General features: G+C 44.5%; 1 protein-coding gene across 4 annotated transcripts in view; it reads right to left on the bottom strand.

Moving 5' to 3' along the window:
• SEMA5A (semaphorin 5A) overlaps window positions 1–15,047 on the bottom strand; it is a 492,204-nt gene that overhangs the window by 117,825 nt on the left and 359,332 nt on the right. For all 4 annotated transcript variants that reach the window (XR_014021130.1, XM_081286868.1, XM_081286870.1 and 1 more), the window contains exon 12: window positions 14,800–15,007. Coding sequence is in view for 3 of the 4 variants with exons in the window: in XM_081286868.1 (XP_081142994.1) it covers window positions 14,800–15,007 (208 nt within the window). In the remaining variant the exon portion in view is untranslated. The remainder of the gene's footprint in view (window positions 1–14,799; window positions 15,008–15,047) is intronic.

Below are 15,047 nucleotides of genomic sequence, written 5' to 3'. Positions count from 1 at the left end.
CTTCTCTGCCTCATTACTGTTCAGCACCTGTTCTGCATGGTGAGCACCTGTCCTGTTTTTAAGACAAAGACTCAAAACAGGGCAAAACCAACTTCAGAATCACACCATGAGAACGTACATTTACAGAGGAGACATGGAGAGATGGGGGTTGAAAACTATGCTTTACTAAGTTATTATGCAATGATTATTTATAAACTACCCAAGAAGTTCAGACAGAAAGGGTTACAAGGGCTTTTTCCAGCAGTAGGGATAAGGGAGGGTGCAAAGGGGTCCTAACAACCTCCTGTCACAGTAACCCCAGGACTCTGCCATGTGCATTTATTACTTTCATTAAAAAACTCAAGCCAGACTATTATAAAGGCCAACCTGGAAGCTTTCCACCAAGGGGAAGCACTGCTCACGTTAATGTAAATATGCTGGAGATACTTCTCCATGCCTCAGTGAGCATGCTTGTATGCACATATCTCTGTGTCCTAAGTAACTCACACCTTAAAGAAAACAGACCACTGGGAGATTCTGTTGGCTCCTTTACCAGAGAGAGGTAAATTCTAAAATATAACAATATTTTTAGAAGAGGTGAAAGAAGCACCTCCATGTTGATGTTTAATGCAGAATTACTACAAATACTTAGAACTTTTAGCTCATCAGGCCCTCCTACAGGACTTAATCACAGAGATAACCTGTCCCGAATGAACACTGTAGCCTTGCTTTTTAAAGGAGAAATATAATAACATGTAATATCTTGTCACTAGTGTTTGTGTGCAGTGGTATGATTTATGTTGTTACAGATAATGTGCACGCATGTAATCACACACACACTGATCATGGTTTGCTGTCTCTACCCAGTGATCTATCACGACATTATTCTTGTCAACAAATACAGCTCCACCTCATTCTTTTAGTAACCAACACTGACTTAAATTTCTCCTTTAAAAAGCAAGGCTACAGTGTTCATTTGGGACAGGTTATCTCTGTGATTAAGTCCTGTAGGAGGGGATGATGAGCTAAAAGTTCTAAGTATTTGTAGTAATTCTGCACTAATCATCAATATGGAGGTGCTTCTTTCACCTCTTCTAAAAGTATTGTTATATTTTAGAATTTACCTCTCTCTGGTAAAGGAGCCAACAGAATCTTCCAGTGGTCTGTTTTCTTTAAGGTGTGAGTTACTTAGGACACAGTACATGCATGTGCACTTATCAGTTATTTGCATTCCTTCTGTGTAGCTTTTCTCCATTTCCAATTCCAGCTGGATGTCTTTACAGGTCATTGGTTTTCCTCAAGGTCATCAGAAAGGACAACTTCTATACTGAAATTTATCTCTCTGTGAGTAATATTTATCTGTCATTAAATCTTCTTACAAAGTTTATAAAATTTCCTTTATAAGTAAAATGGGTGAACATTTTCCTTTATGTCTCCTAGATTCTGTGTGCTATGTTTAGAAAGATCTTCCCACTGAAAAAGTATAGAAACAGTGACCCTGGGTCCTTATGATTCTTCTATCACATCATTTCATTTGCCTCTGTTTTTGATCTAGTGAAGTATATTTCTGTAGCTCTGTTTTCCTCCCATCCTCGAGAAAAAGAAAAGAAAAACACAACCATACATAGATATTTTCAGTGTAAACTTCTTAAAACTTTCCTCCAACACAAGCAGAGTCAGGCATAAGGATGCAAGAATGACTTATTTTTTCCTTTTCTATCAAATCCAGACACCATCTGTTTAACATAGAAATTTATTACAGAGATGTGAACATCTGCTTCTTAAAGTGTCTAGTTTTTTTTTAATTTTGGAGTTATAATTTCTAATAACTTAATTAAAATATATTCTATAACCAGTGCCATTGAATAGAATCTACCTGTATTTCTATTATATAAAACAGATTTTATATGAAAATCTAACAAAATTTCTTGATTTTAAGATATACAAATGATTTAGTAACATCTTCCCCTGGGCCTAGGGACATGAGAACAAAGCATCATAACTACATAGGACAAGAGGAGGGTGCATTCCTGATCATGGTACTAAAGACGGAAGTCAGCAAATCCTCCCTCAGTACCTGTGCACATACAGCTGTTCCCCTGTAGGATCGCCCTGCGTGCAATCTCATCTTTAAGTTGGTGGGTAGAGCTGCACTTGGAGAAGCGTTCTGGGGGAACATTCTAGAGACTCCTGCCTTTCTCCAGGCCTCCCCCCTGCAAAGCTGCCTGGAGACTGAAACAAGGCCACCGAGTCCCAGAGAAGGAGCACAAGCTTTCCCATCAGGGTCCTCCAGAAACCACACACTCTCTTCCTCTAATGCTTGCGGTTCTGCACGATCTTAATATTCCACTTCCCCCTTAAAACAGTAAGGCCTCTGTCCAGGCACAAACGCATGCTCAGTGCAAACACCATGTAGAGATCAACACAATCTCCTCATCTAAAATATTTCACACTGTGGTGAAATTTTGAGGGGCTCTCCCTTGATTCTAAATTGTACTTGAAGAAAACCCAATCTTCATGCATTATTCGTTTTGGAAGCTGGGTCTCTCAATTAGACCACGTGGAAAACCACAGGTTTCCGATGAGTGTCGCCATTGTGAAGGGGACTTTCTTTATGCTACTTTGAAAGTATTTTTCCTTGTGTGATGAATGGTTTTAATAAAAATACTAGCTCGATTCAACCATTTTCCATTGTTACATATATAATAGTTTTACTTTGTATCTAATGACTATATAAATTATATTTTGTCAATATTCAAAATATTTCATTAATTTGCAAATAACCTTACATTATTCTCATTTTATATATTGCCCAGGTATTTGAAAGAATCTGAATTCAGAGAACAATGTCAGTCGGAATCCAAAGGTTTAATTTTGAAAACTCATTTATGGAGAGTATGTTTTAGAGTTAAATGTTCTTAGAGACGGGCCTTAATTTTATAAAAGTATTCATATTTAGTTTAAATTACACATATTACTGGGATAATATGAAGTTCAATACATATATAATTGGGAAGTGTTTAAATCAGATTAAATATGTCTATCTCCTCCAATATTCACCACTTGTTTGTATTGAAAACTTTTAAAATCCTTCCTTCTAGCTTTTTGAAATCACATTCATTACTGTTACCCATGGTCACTAGCTGTGCAGCAGCACACAGGCTTTACTACCATCTAATGGTAACTTGGTAGCCATTAGTCCACCTTTCCCCCTCCCCGCTTCCTCTCTCAACTTCTAAGAGATAAACATCTTTAGATTCACACATGAGTCAGATCTATGGTGCTTACTTCCTGAGTCTTTCACTTTTCACTAGCATAATGATCTCTAGTCCTATTCACATTGTCCTGACTTACAAAGCTTCATCCTTTTTTCATAGCTGGATAGTATTCCACTGTATATATGTATCACTTTTCTTTGTCCATTCTTTTTTTTTTTTTTTGTTGGTCATTCAAAACATTACATAGTTCTTGATATATCATATTTCACAGTTTGATTCAAGTGGGTTATGAACTCCCATTTTTACCCCGTATACAGATTGCTGTATCACATCTTTGTCCATTCTTTAATTGATGAGCACTTAGGTCATTTCCTTTTCTAAGCTTTTTTGAATAGTGTTGCAATAAATAGGACTGCAGATATCATGTAGTGAATTTCAGTACTTTTAAAGTATTAAAAACTATTTACCATTGTCTTGCCATAAATAACAGTGATACACATAATGAAAATTTTTCAAATTTAAATTTGTTTTAATATTAAATTGAACTAATGTAAACTAAAAATCGATCTACTGTATGACCCAGCTATAGCACTTCTGCATATATATATGCAGAAGTGATATATACATACATACATATATATATATATATATATATATATATATATATATATTATATATATTTATTCAGAGGAAATGAGATCAGCATGCCAAAGGCATACCTACTTGCCTATGTTTATTATTGCATTATTCTCAACAATTAGTATGTGTAATCAAACTACGGGGCCATCAAAGAATGAATGCATTAAGAAAATGTGGTGTATGAACACAAGAGCATACTATTTAGCCATAAAGAAGAATGGAATCCTGCTACCTGAAGCAAAATGGATGGAACTGAAGAGCACTGTATTAGGTGGAATAAGACAGACACAGACAGACAAGTGCCATATGCCCCCTCTCATAGGTGAGGCTGAACACAAAAGTCAACTGATTATGGGACAGTGAGCACTAGAGGTTGAAAAGAAGACCAGGGAGAGGGGCTTGTAGGGAGGCTGGGTTCCATCAGAGCACTGTCCACACTTACTGAAATATCACACTGAACCCCATTCATATGCGCACTGAATATATGTAAATAAAATTTTAAAAGTAGAAAAAAACAAATAAAAAATAATTTAAAAATCTGGTTAGCATAAATTTCACAGTGAATATTTTAGGAAAAAGTGATAATTTTAAAAGATAGAGGAAAAAAGTAAACAGGTGAAACAAGCAAATCCCAAGGGCCTTCTGGAATCTGGGAGCTGCACTCAGCCTGGGACACCAGCTCTAGCTTCTGACTTGCAGACCTCCTGCTTCACCCGTCATCCTGCACAGGGTCCCCAGCTGCCTGCCTCAGCCTCCCCGGGGGCCTCCGTCATGGGGAACTTCACTCTGAAAAGGCCAAGTCTGCCCCTAAAAGGAAGCTCTCCAAGAGAGGCAGCCTCATCTATGGCCCCAAACCAGGACAAAGGGGACACACGGGAGGATCAATGGCCCAGGACCAGCCTTCCCTACCCAGAGGTGTGGAAGTAAATCCCGGGCATGATGGGCAGAAGAAGTCGTGTCAAAGTGCTCAAGAATGAAAGTGGAGAGGGACCCGCTTCTGGAGTTCTGTGTTCTCTACTGTAGGAAATGGAGACCAGCAGAGCACCTCTAAGTCCACTCTCCGGTGGCCTCTCTTCCCCAGCCAGTCAAGGCTAACCAGGAAGAACCACTTCTTCTTTACCCCACGAGGTTCCTCCAGAGAAACCCTCTGTGAGAGAGGGTAAGGGCCAACAGTCACATCTGCAGAGGGCAAAAGGGGTCAAGTGATAGGTTTTAACCTTTACATAAAATCTCAAAGGAAAATAAGTCCAGGGAAAGAAATCCGTTCCCTTATATTCAACTCACCATGAGCAGATAAGGCTCAAGAGGAAGAATCCTCCCTGGATCACAGCCTGTGCCAAGGGAAGAGCACCCACACATCTCAGCAGAATCTGATAGCCAGCCCCACCCAGTGACGGTGGCACAGGTGAGCCCTTGGCCGTCCTCACACCTGGCACTGCCCAGTTCCATCAGTGCCTGCCTCTCAGCCCCTCTGGTATGGATGCACATGTTGACCTGAAGTGGGAGACACTGAAGGCCCACTGACAGGTGTCTGGCCACCTGGATGAGGCGCCGACATCACTCACCCAGACCCAGAACGGGATTACAGCAGAGTCTCACCAACTGTTGGGAAGTTGATTTGCCTAGGCAAACAAGAGTCTGGTGAACCATGTCACACACAGCCCAGAATCCCACCCAGTGGTCCCAGCACTTCTCAGAGAGCTGGGAGTTCTTAAAAGGCAGAAGAGCCAACTCTTGACAGGTCAGTGGGCCTTTGGTTTGGTCCAGCAGTGGTGGTGTACCTAGGCAAAGAGGGCCAGCATGTGCTTTTTTAAAAAATTGTGTCTTATGTTTTGTTTCTGTTTTGTTCTATTTCAGTTTTAGATTTTGTGTTTGATTTTGGCTTACATCTGGCACAGAGGGGGATTTGAGCCCAACCTTCATCAAGAGTGTGGAGTGAAAAGGACCACAGCCAATGACAGCCCCGAAGGAACCAAGAGACGCCCCTGTGAAAGTCAGGCAGGAAAGGAGCACCCTTCCTGGGTTCCTTCTGTATGGACTGTTCTGTACTCTCACTCACAGGCACCACAGACTGGGGAAAGACACTCAGAGACCCTGAGTAAGAAGCTCACATCACACACCTGGGCTAGTACCCATCCAGGATCCACCTGAAGCCAAAACTTACTATCTTTCCATATGCAGAAAAGTTTTGCAAACACATTCAAACAGGTGAATGGTTGTTTTCTCATGATTTATTAACTCATGGAATTATGCCCATAAAAACGTGAAGAGAGACGGGGTGCTGCTGCTTAGGATAACTCAGGTGTAGGATTCTGGTGCCATGAAGAGTGGCAGCCCAGCTTTCCCATGGAGATGTTGACAGAGCTATAACAAATGCAGGAAGCCTGGGGAGTAGATATTAAACCACGAAACCCTTTCACTGTGAGATCATTGGTTGTTTCTCAACTGAAATAAAACAGGTAGTCACACCAGTTTTCAAACTTTATCCAACCAAGAGTTTAGAGCTCGGATTGCCATGAAGGGATCAGGAACACACTGTCTTCAAAACCCAGCAGAAAGAGAAACCCAGGCCTGTGGGCAGGCTAAGGCACCACTAAGGAAAGCTAGGAGCCCCTAGGAAGGGACCCTTCCCACATTTTAACAAGAATGTGATTCCATTAAAATATGACAGAGGAGAAGAAAGGATTCCACCCACACCCAGGGGTGCAGTGGGAGGCTGGGAGTGCAGAAGGTGGCTGCCATCCGTGGTGGCTTCCCTCCTTGATGGCCCTGTGTTGTCTTTGCTTTTATCATCCACAGGGATCAGAGTGTACGTTGGTATCACTTCCAGGGGGTTTACCCTGGAAACTGAGGAGGCTTAAACTTCTTTACTTCCTGAGACTTTTTAAGGCCTTGTAATTGACCTCAGGGACTTTGCGTTTATGGTTTGATATTTTGCTCTTTAGCAAGACCCCTCAGGCCCCCACACCTGCCTGGCTCTCCTCATTCCAGGCCTGGGAGGGCCATGCCCGGTGCTTCTCGGTTCTCAGTTGAGATCTCGCTCATTCCTGTCCCATGACAGAGGCGATGCCTCTCTTGGGAACTCTTGGGGTCAAGGCATAGACTGGAGACTGCCTAGTTGCTATGGTGACACCCTGTTCAATCGGAGGTCCTCTGCCAGCCACGGAGCTATTCAGTTCTTGACCTTGAGGTTCAGATGCCAGCTGCTGGGGGTAGAAAGTTACGGGTGAAGCTGAGAATCATAATCAGGTGGCTGGTACTCAGGACCTTGGTTCTGCTTACTTGAAGAAACTTTCCCACAATAAATCCTTTTGGTGTTTGGGTCTGTATAATAAACGTGCTGGGCTTCTTGTGGGTCCCTGCTTCCCTACAGGGTTGTTGGTGAACCACTGGGTCCCAGCTTTTTCTGTTTGTGTGTCTGTTTGTCTCTTCTGCATCCCCTCATCCCCAGGTCCGGGAACCTGAACAGCCAGGCAGGTTGCCACACTTTTCCCATTTTTTTAAACAATCTTGACGTGCACACCTATCGGCACCTCTTTTTCCTCATTACGGCTGGGTCCTAGGATGTCTTCATAGTCACCACTTAATGGCTTTGGAGTAACCTACTGAATGAATAACCCATTGAGCATGTGTGACCTGATGTGACGATCAGTTCCCCTACTGTTGGAAACTGAGGGTTAGGACACTAGTCAGGACTCACATACAGCTGTTAGGGTCTAGATGTGAGGTGTCCCCGAAAGCTCCTGTGTGAGACAAAGCAAGCAAGTTCAGAGGTGAGATGACTGACAAGACTCTTAACAAATCCTCTGAGAGGGACTAACTGGGTGGTGACCTAGGCAGGTGGGATGTGGCTGGGGGAGGCGGGTCTGGGGGTGTGACTCTGGGGTATACATTTTGTCCTTGTAGAGCAGAGTGATCTGCTTCCTGGTGCCATGTTCCCAGGTGCTTTCCTCCTCCACAGTTTTCCTCAGTGCTGTCCTGTCAGGCCCTGAGGAATGGAGTCCGCTGTCTATGGTCTAAGACCTCTGAAACCGTGAGCCCCCAGGTAACATGTTTCTCCTCAGATTGTTCTAGTCAGGTATTTTAGACTCAACAGGGGGAAAAAACTGACTAAGACAGCTTAAGAAATCAGAGGACGGGACTGCAGGTGAGGAGAGGAGGTCTTGGAGTGGCCCATGATCAGGCTTCAGTGATAAATCCATTTTGGAATAAGGTGGAAGGTAATTTAAAGGTCCTTTGACTCGATTCTTTAAGAGATACTCAGGGAATTTTGTTTATGACAGATTTTTTTTTTTTTTAGACGCTGAGCCCCGTGAGGGGAGGGTCAGGGTTGACTCATCTGTCCTCACACACCCAGGCTTGATGACTGATGTGGCCAAGTTCAACAAGTACAGTACAAATACACTACAAATGAATCACCAAAGAAAACACAGTCTTTAGAGGCTAAATCAGAGTCAGACAAAAACTCCAGACATGCAGAATTAGGAAATCACAAACTCATCTTGAAGGGAGAACATTTCATCTGAGCGGAGTACACGTCCCAACTCCCTGCTGCGTGTCTGTGGAACTCAGCACTGAGGGGCTGAAGTGCTCTTTCGGGGGCCATGGGGAGAACCTGCAATCCCTCAGTACACACTGCATGTTTTCCCACTGGGCAGACTGTGCCTTGTGAGAATATTGAATTAATGAAGGTGCTAGCCTATTAACTCTGCCTTTTACCGCTTTGACCTTTAAAGCAGTAAATGTCCTGCAGTAACCTCATTTCCATACTAATTTCCTTAATGAGGTGTTAATTTCTTTATCTAAATGACACTATTACAGGCTAATGGAATTAAAAGTGACCAGACACCAGCTCACCTGCATGGAGTAATGGTATCCTCTTTTCCTGTGGTTTATAAGGCACGATTTGAAAGGTGTGAGTCTCCTGGGTCATATGTGGCCTATGATTCTTCCAGGTCCCACCCCTTCTTCTCTCCTCAATTAGTTCATAAAGCAAACCTAAAGCAAAACAAACACCTGGGACCCAAAGTGTTTCAATGCTTTGGCTGCTATTTATATCCTCATACCTTTCAATAGAGGGAGTGTTTGCTACTTTTCCCTAAGAATGTTGGTTTTCTCTGCAGTTTAGGAGTAAAATACCAGGGAGGGGAGAGGAAGAGGGTCCATTTGCTAATTCAATGGATATTTACTGAACACACCTTCATCTGGATGCCATACTGGAGGTCGAGGGACCTGGAGATGGGCTGCTGCCTGCGAGCTCACGTCACCAGAGCCGGAGCCCGAGTGCAGGAGTCCCAGGGCCTGTTCTGGGACTGTAGATTCCTTGCCCGATGTCTCTGATTCAGACTGATCTCCCTTCTATAAAATGTTAATGCTTCAACCTGACAGGCTTATCTTTTCTCACAATTGTGGTGGGTGTCAAATAAAAATACAGAATATTTGAGGGAGCATCCAAAGTGTAAAAAACTATGACACTCAGAAAAATATTAGGGTGCAGAGTAACCTACATAATTTGCCAATTGATTTAATAAATTTAATATCTCATTTTATAAATCAGTAGATACATAATGAAAATCCATGCACTCAAAAGGCATATGACAGTGATCTAATTCAGAAGTCACAGAACTACAGCCCTGGACCACGCCTCGCCTGCAGCCTCAAGTTCTGCTGAAACAGAATGTGGGGTGCTGTTCCATCTGGCTGCCTGGACTGTTCTTGATGGCAGAGGACTCAGGGAGAGGCTTCAGCACAGCTGACCCAAGGAATCTTGGCAGAACATCCTTGATTCTCCCTGACCTGAAACATGAGCCCACGGCAGGAGTGACAAAGCCATTTCCATCCTCCCCCACCTCTGTGCCCAGGGAGGCTGTCAGGAGGTACTCTCTTATGGCCTCCCTCATTTTGAGGTGGGGGCTTTCTGCCCCCATTTCACCTACCTAGGATTCTGCTGCACACTTCCCTTCTTCTCAGCAGCTGTGCAGTTCCCTGAGCAACAGACCTATGGCCATGGATTCCTCTTGCTCCAGTGTCATCTTTTGAGACAAGGCACTTGAGCAGCCAACACTTCTTGCACTTTGCTTGGTTGTCTGTGCAAATCATAAACTATCTGAACCTAAAAGCACATCACTGACACCCTGCCTGTGGAATTGTAAGTTCTCTCTGAGCCACAGCCTTGCCCAGTCACCAAGATCATGCACCAGGACAGAGTTGAGTTGCTGCCACAGACCTTACACCTGGGAAGCCCAAGGTGGTGTGTTTCCCTTTGCAGAGAAAGTTTGCTGAGCCACTGATCCAATCAGTGCACAGTCCTTAAAATGAATTTAGACATCTATGTCAAGAGCCCTCCCATCACTCCTCCGACCACCCACGGCTTCAACTTGAGAGGCTGCAAACCTCGTATCTCTTGGAAGGCTACAGTACTTCCCGGGAGGGTTGGAAAGGACAGTGTGATTTCTAGACGTGACCATTAGAGCCCACGCTTCTGTTCACTCTTTGCTTCCTGAAGCAGTGAAATGGGAACTCGGATCTCGGCCAGCCTCTTTGCTCTAAGCCGCAGGTTGAGCTGCATCTTGGCATTTACTCCAGGAGGGAATTAGGTTAGTGGCTGTTCTAACAGGTGCTCCATTCCATGCTCCCTATAGAGACCTCTTCTCTCTCTAAAGACCACAGGCTGCTACTGCAGAGCCCTCACCACGCCAGGGTCCAGGATTTGGTCCTTGTAGGGATTCTGACCATGGAAATGTACAGGGGAGCGTTCCCTGGTAAGCAAACTCCCGGCGGGGAGGTAACAGGCACCCTGTTTCCCACCTTAGAACGCCCTGCAATCTCTCTTAGCATCTAGTAATATAGCTAATATATGTGCAATGTCTAGCTGGTATGTCAACGCCCTGAGAAGCCTCTGGGTTAGAGCTTCGTCAAGCCTCGACCTTGATTGCAGACACATAGCTCCTGGGAATAAAAGAAATTGTTTGCTAGATAACTACAATGTTTCATCAAGCTCTGGTGCTCCTGGATCTGCCTGCCTAACAGACAATGAACTTTTTTGAGCACCGCACAAAGCTCCTGACATTGCATATTGTGACTGTGAGATGTGACTGCAGAATAAGCAACTTTACTGATACTCTAAACAATAAAGTGGTTATGGTACTAATGACCTAATGTAACCTACTGGTACAAATAAATATGGCCAACCAGACAAAGAGCCACTGTGCCACCTTCCCTGCCTCTGCACCTTGTCCCTGTGTCTCCCTTTATTATTTCCTTACAGGTCCTCAAGAGGGGTCAGCTTCCTGCCCTCCACAGTCATCCTGTTTTCATAGCTGAGCCTGCCAGATGCCAGGTTCCTCAAAAGTTAGCAAATACTAACTCACTTTATGAGACATGCATATTTGTGGTCAATCAGGCCCAGAGTAAAAGAATACGTGTGCGGAGTAAGAGTGCCTCTACACTCCATTCTCAGAGGTAACCACCAATTCCCACGAGCTGGCGGTATTGTGTGTACAATTTCCCCACACTATTTATTAAGGGTCTGTGCCAAAAGACGCTAGCATTAAAACAAGTATTTCTTGACCCAAATTTTGTAATCAAACTTGACCAAAGTATAATATCCCTTTAAAATCACTTTCCTAGGGGAAGCCACCACACTGATGTTTGAGTCACAAGGCGTGCAAACTGTGGACAGGGCAGGCAGGTGTTTTATCAGCTCCACCTGAGGAAGCACGGTCTCTCCACAAGGAGATGGAGACCCGCCTCAGGATGCTTTAGGAAAACAAGGCAGGAAACCCACTTTCTATTTGTTTGATCTGCCTGAGGCCAGAATAAAGAAGCAACTAATGGGTTGGAGGAGGCAGTATTTGAGGGGCAGGAAGGGAGGCCAGGGCACTGTGAGAGAGGAACAGGATCACTCCATGCTGTATGCATATATGGGTAGGCCACAGTAATGCCCACCACACTGTGTAATTCACAGGCACCAATTTTAAAACTGTTATTTTGAAAGAAGAGCTGATGAGAAGGAGTCTCTTGAATGGCTGAGTCCTGTCTCAGGACCAGCCGACTCAGGGAAGCACACCCGGAGGTGCATTCAGTCCCCTCCTGAGGAAATCCGACCCTGCCTGCCACAGTCTCACTGCACCAGGACACAGTGCAAACCACACACACACACACACACACACACACACACACACACACACGGGAGACAGGAGGAACCGGGTCTCACATGGCAGGAGCTGCGTGATCCCAGGCAGGATGCCAGGCCCCAGTCTGCCACCTGCTCATCTGAAAGATAGGGAATGACGTGGCCCTCCACGCTCAGGCTCAGTGTAGTGACTAAGGAAAATGGAGATAAAATCCTGTACTGTGTCAGACAGGTTGAATACACCTATGAAATTGTATGAATTGCTACCATTTATAAATGTTTTAGTAAATATCACTGAACCCTGTCTTTAACAGACAGACATTTAAAAAAAATTAAAATGTAAATATCAGCCTTTGAAAGATCAAGGGATCCTTTAAAGAATCATATTCATATTTAAGGCTTCTGATTGTTCAGTTATGCTCAATTTCTCTTTTTAAATTCTTCAAAAATGCATTTTTAAAATTGATTTTCAAATACTAAAATTACTGATATTTGACTATGAAAAGTATACTTGGCACAGAAATTAGTGTACAATACACACAACTGTAAATCTGTTTCTATTCAGTGTACTTATTTGGGCATAGTTCCAGAAAACAAAAACTGTCTGTCTAAAAACAAAAACAAAAACAAAACCAGAGATTTCCCCTGTAATTCATGAAAAGAGATCTGATTGTCTCGATGCCAGTGTTTTAAAAAATAACTTCTCTCCTCCAGTGACTCTAGCTAGGGAGGCTTTCTTGCCTTTTCACAGGAGGAGGACAGTTAAGAGACACATTCAGAGGAATCCCAAGAGACACTTGCTTCGGAACCTCTAGATTTTAACCAACGTTAAACAAGCCCACCTGCATGGAGGCTACACAACCTGTCAGTTCACAGTGGAGTCCTCAGCTCTGCTGCCTTTTCTGAGAGAGTGGACAGGTGGACAGCAGAGAGACTCTGCTCTGGAGAAATGCAGAACTCCCCTCTACCCAGGAGCCTGCTGAAGACATACAGGTGGCCTCATTCTCTTTAAAAGAAAAGAGCTGTGGCCTTCCTGGCCTCTGTGCTGGGTGGCTCAGTCCCCTGTGGTCTCAGGGCTGCTGGCAGTGCAGGTGGGAGAGAGGAGGGCACCAGCCTTCCTCGTTGTCTTCCTCATGATCTGATGCAGGACTCTCTTCCCTAGTTGCTGGTACAAGGAGCTGAGCTATTATAAGCCAGACTCCGTGAAGCAAAGCAATGTGAAAAGGGTGAACTGCCTCTTGTTGTGCAAGCCACACATTTCCATTCTGGTACCCAAAGCACCCTCTAGCACAGACCTGGGTCTTCCTGTGTGTTGCCCTTAACATGCTATCCCCCAAAGTCACCAGTAGAACTCAAGAGTTCTTGGAGCTGAACCTGGAAGACTGTTGCCTCACCAGCTGCATTTGGCTGCAACCTGCCTGCCAACGAGATGGCCCTTCCTGTCATCTGCAGAATCATCAGCATCTGGGGAGGCAGTCCTACAGGGAGCACTTACTAGAACACATTCCTATGGCCATTGATTACATGCAGGAATAGGCATGTAGAAATGAGAGTTGTTAACAAGTATCAGTACCTCATAATGTTCACAACAGCATCATTATTTGTTAGAAGGATCCTGATAGCATTCTCTAACTGTCTCTAATACCAAAGGAGGCATTATAATATAGATTTAATTTTCCAGAGTCATCTTGAAAGGAATATTATGATCAAACATAAAAACTTCCTTCTATATAAAAATAATCCTTTGCAGAGAGCTTTAAATTTTACACTACATGTATCATCCCATTTGACTCTACAGCAGTTCACATGTGATAAGTGAGAAAACGGAGGTCTGAAGTACTTTAGGCACCAGCATCAAGATATAAAAAGGACAGGCCTGTAATATGCATGGAAGCCCCAAAGTCCCCCAGCCACTGCCCTCAGGCACACTATTTAGACAACCCATAGGTGCTTGTGAATGACAGAGAAAAGAAAACCATTTCTACCCAACCTGAAATCATGCACTACTTGGGGAAATGGAATTGAATATGAGCACTGATCCCTAAGAGACTTTCAGACTGTGATATCCCCAATCTTTGATCAGTGGTCAAAGTACATATGCGACTTTCAACACTGAAGTCCCTGTTAAGTTCATCTTTGGCACATCTCATTGCCATTTCCTAACTACCTGGACCTACCTACTTCCAAAATCAGCTTGAAGACAATAGTGGGCAACAGGGGACACCCACAGGAGAGAAGGCAGGCCTGGGGTGCTGGCCAGGAGCAGGGGCACTTGGGTTCCCCTGTGCTGCAGGACGTCCTTTCTCTGCCCTGCGCCTGCCTTCATGATGCTGGAGCCTCGGGATTGAGGCAGCACCAAGGAAGCCGCTCCCAGGAGGACATCCAGTGACGTCCTGTGAAGACACCCCCCCTTCTTCTCAGAGGAAGAGCTTTGGCCTGGGAGCACACACATTGTATCAGCTTCTGCCCAGGGTGTGCACGTGTATATCCAAATAAAACAGACCTTGTGCCAGAGTAATAGATTAATGCTGGGCCCCCGAATATCAGCGTTATCTCTGAGTGCCTTGACCCAATGAATCATTTGCTTTTATTCTGGCAACTGCTCATAGACATTGTAATAATGGCGGCTCCTCTTCCGCACATAACTGGTGGGTTAGTCTCAGCACAGTTAATCTGTTTGCATGAAAACTCTGCATCCTGGGATGCAGGCTACACACAGACATTACCTTCCTGGGGCCATTGGGCCACAGGAATTTAAAAGCCTTTCTGGCTCCTGTGCCCTCTCCCCCAGTGAACCCATCTTACCCACCAGCCCCCAGGGAGCCCTACCTGCGTGTGCGGTGGAACTGGCACCTCTTCAGGGGGATCTTGACTACATGCTCCCGCAGTCCCACGAACAGGACGCTCTGGCTGTGGAGGATCCGCAGGCTCCGGATGGGCTCCCTCCGCCTCTCTGGGAAGAGCTCGATCTCTTCCAGCAAACAGCTGCCCAAGGACTGATTCAGCGGCGCACGCACTTTTTTAATGGTGCCATAATCTGTGAAGGCAATAGGGTGGGAGGGAAATGGGGTCAGCGG

The sequence above is a fragment of the Spermophilus citellus genome (assembly GCF_964194105.1).
Source record: "Spermophilus citellus genome assembly, chromosome: 1".
Taxonomy (NCBI): domain Eukaryota; kingdom Metazoa; phylum Chordata; class Mammalia; order Rodentia; family Sciuridae; genus Spermophilus; species Spermophilus citellus.
The sequence above is the reverse complement of the archived record's forward strand: the minus strand, read 5'-3'. Positions and strand labels throughout refer to the sequence as shown.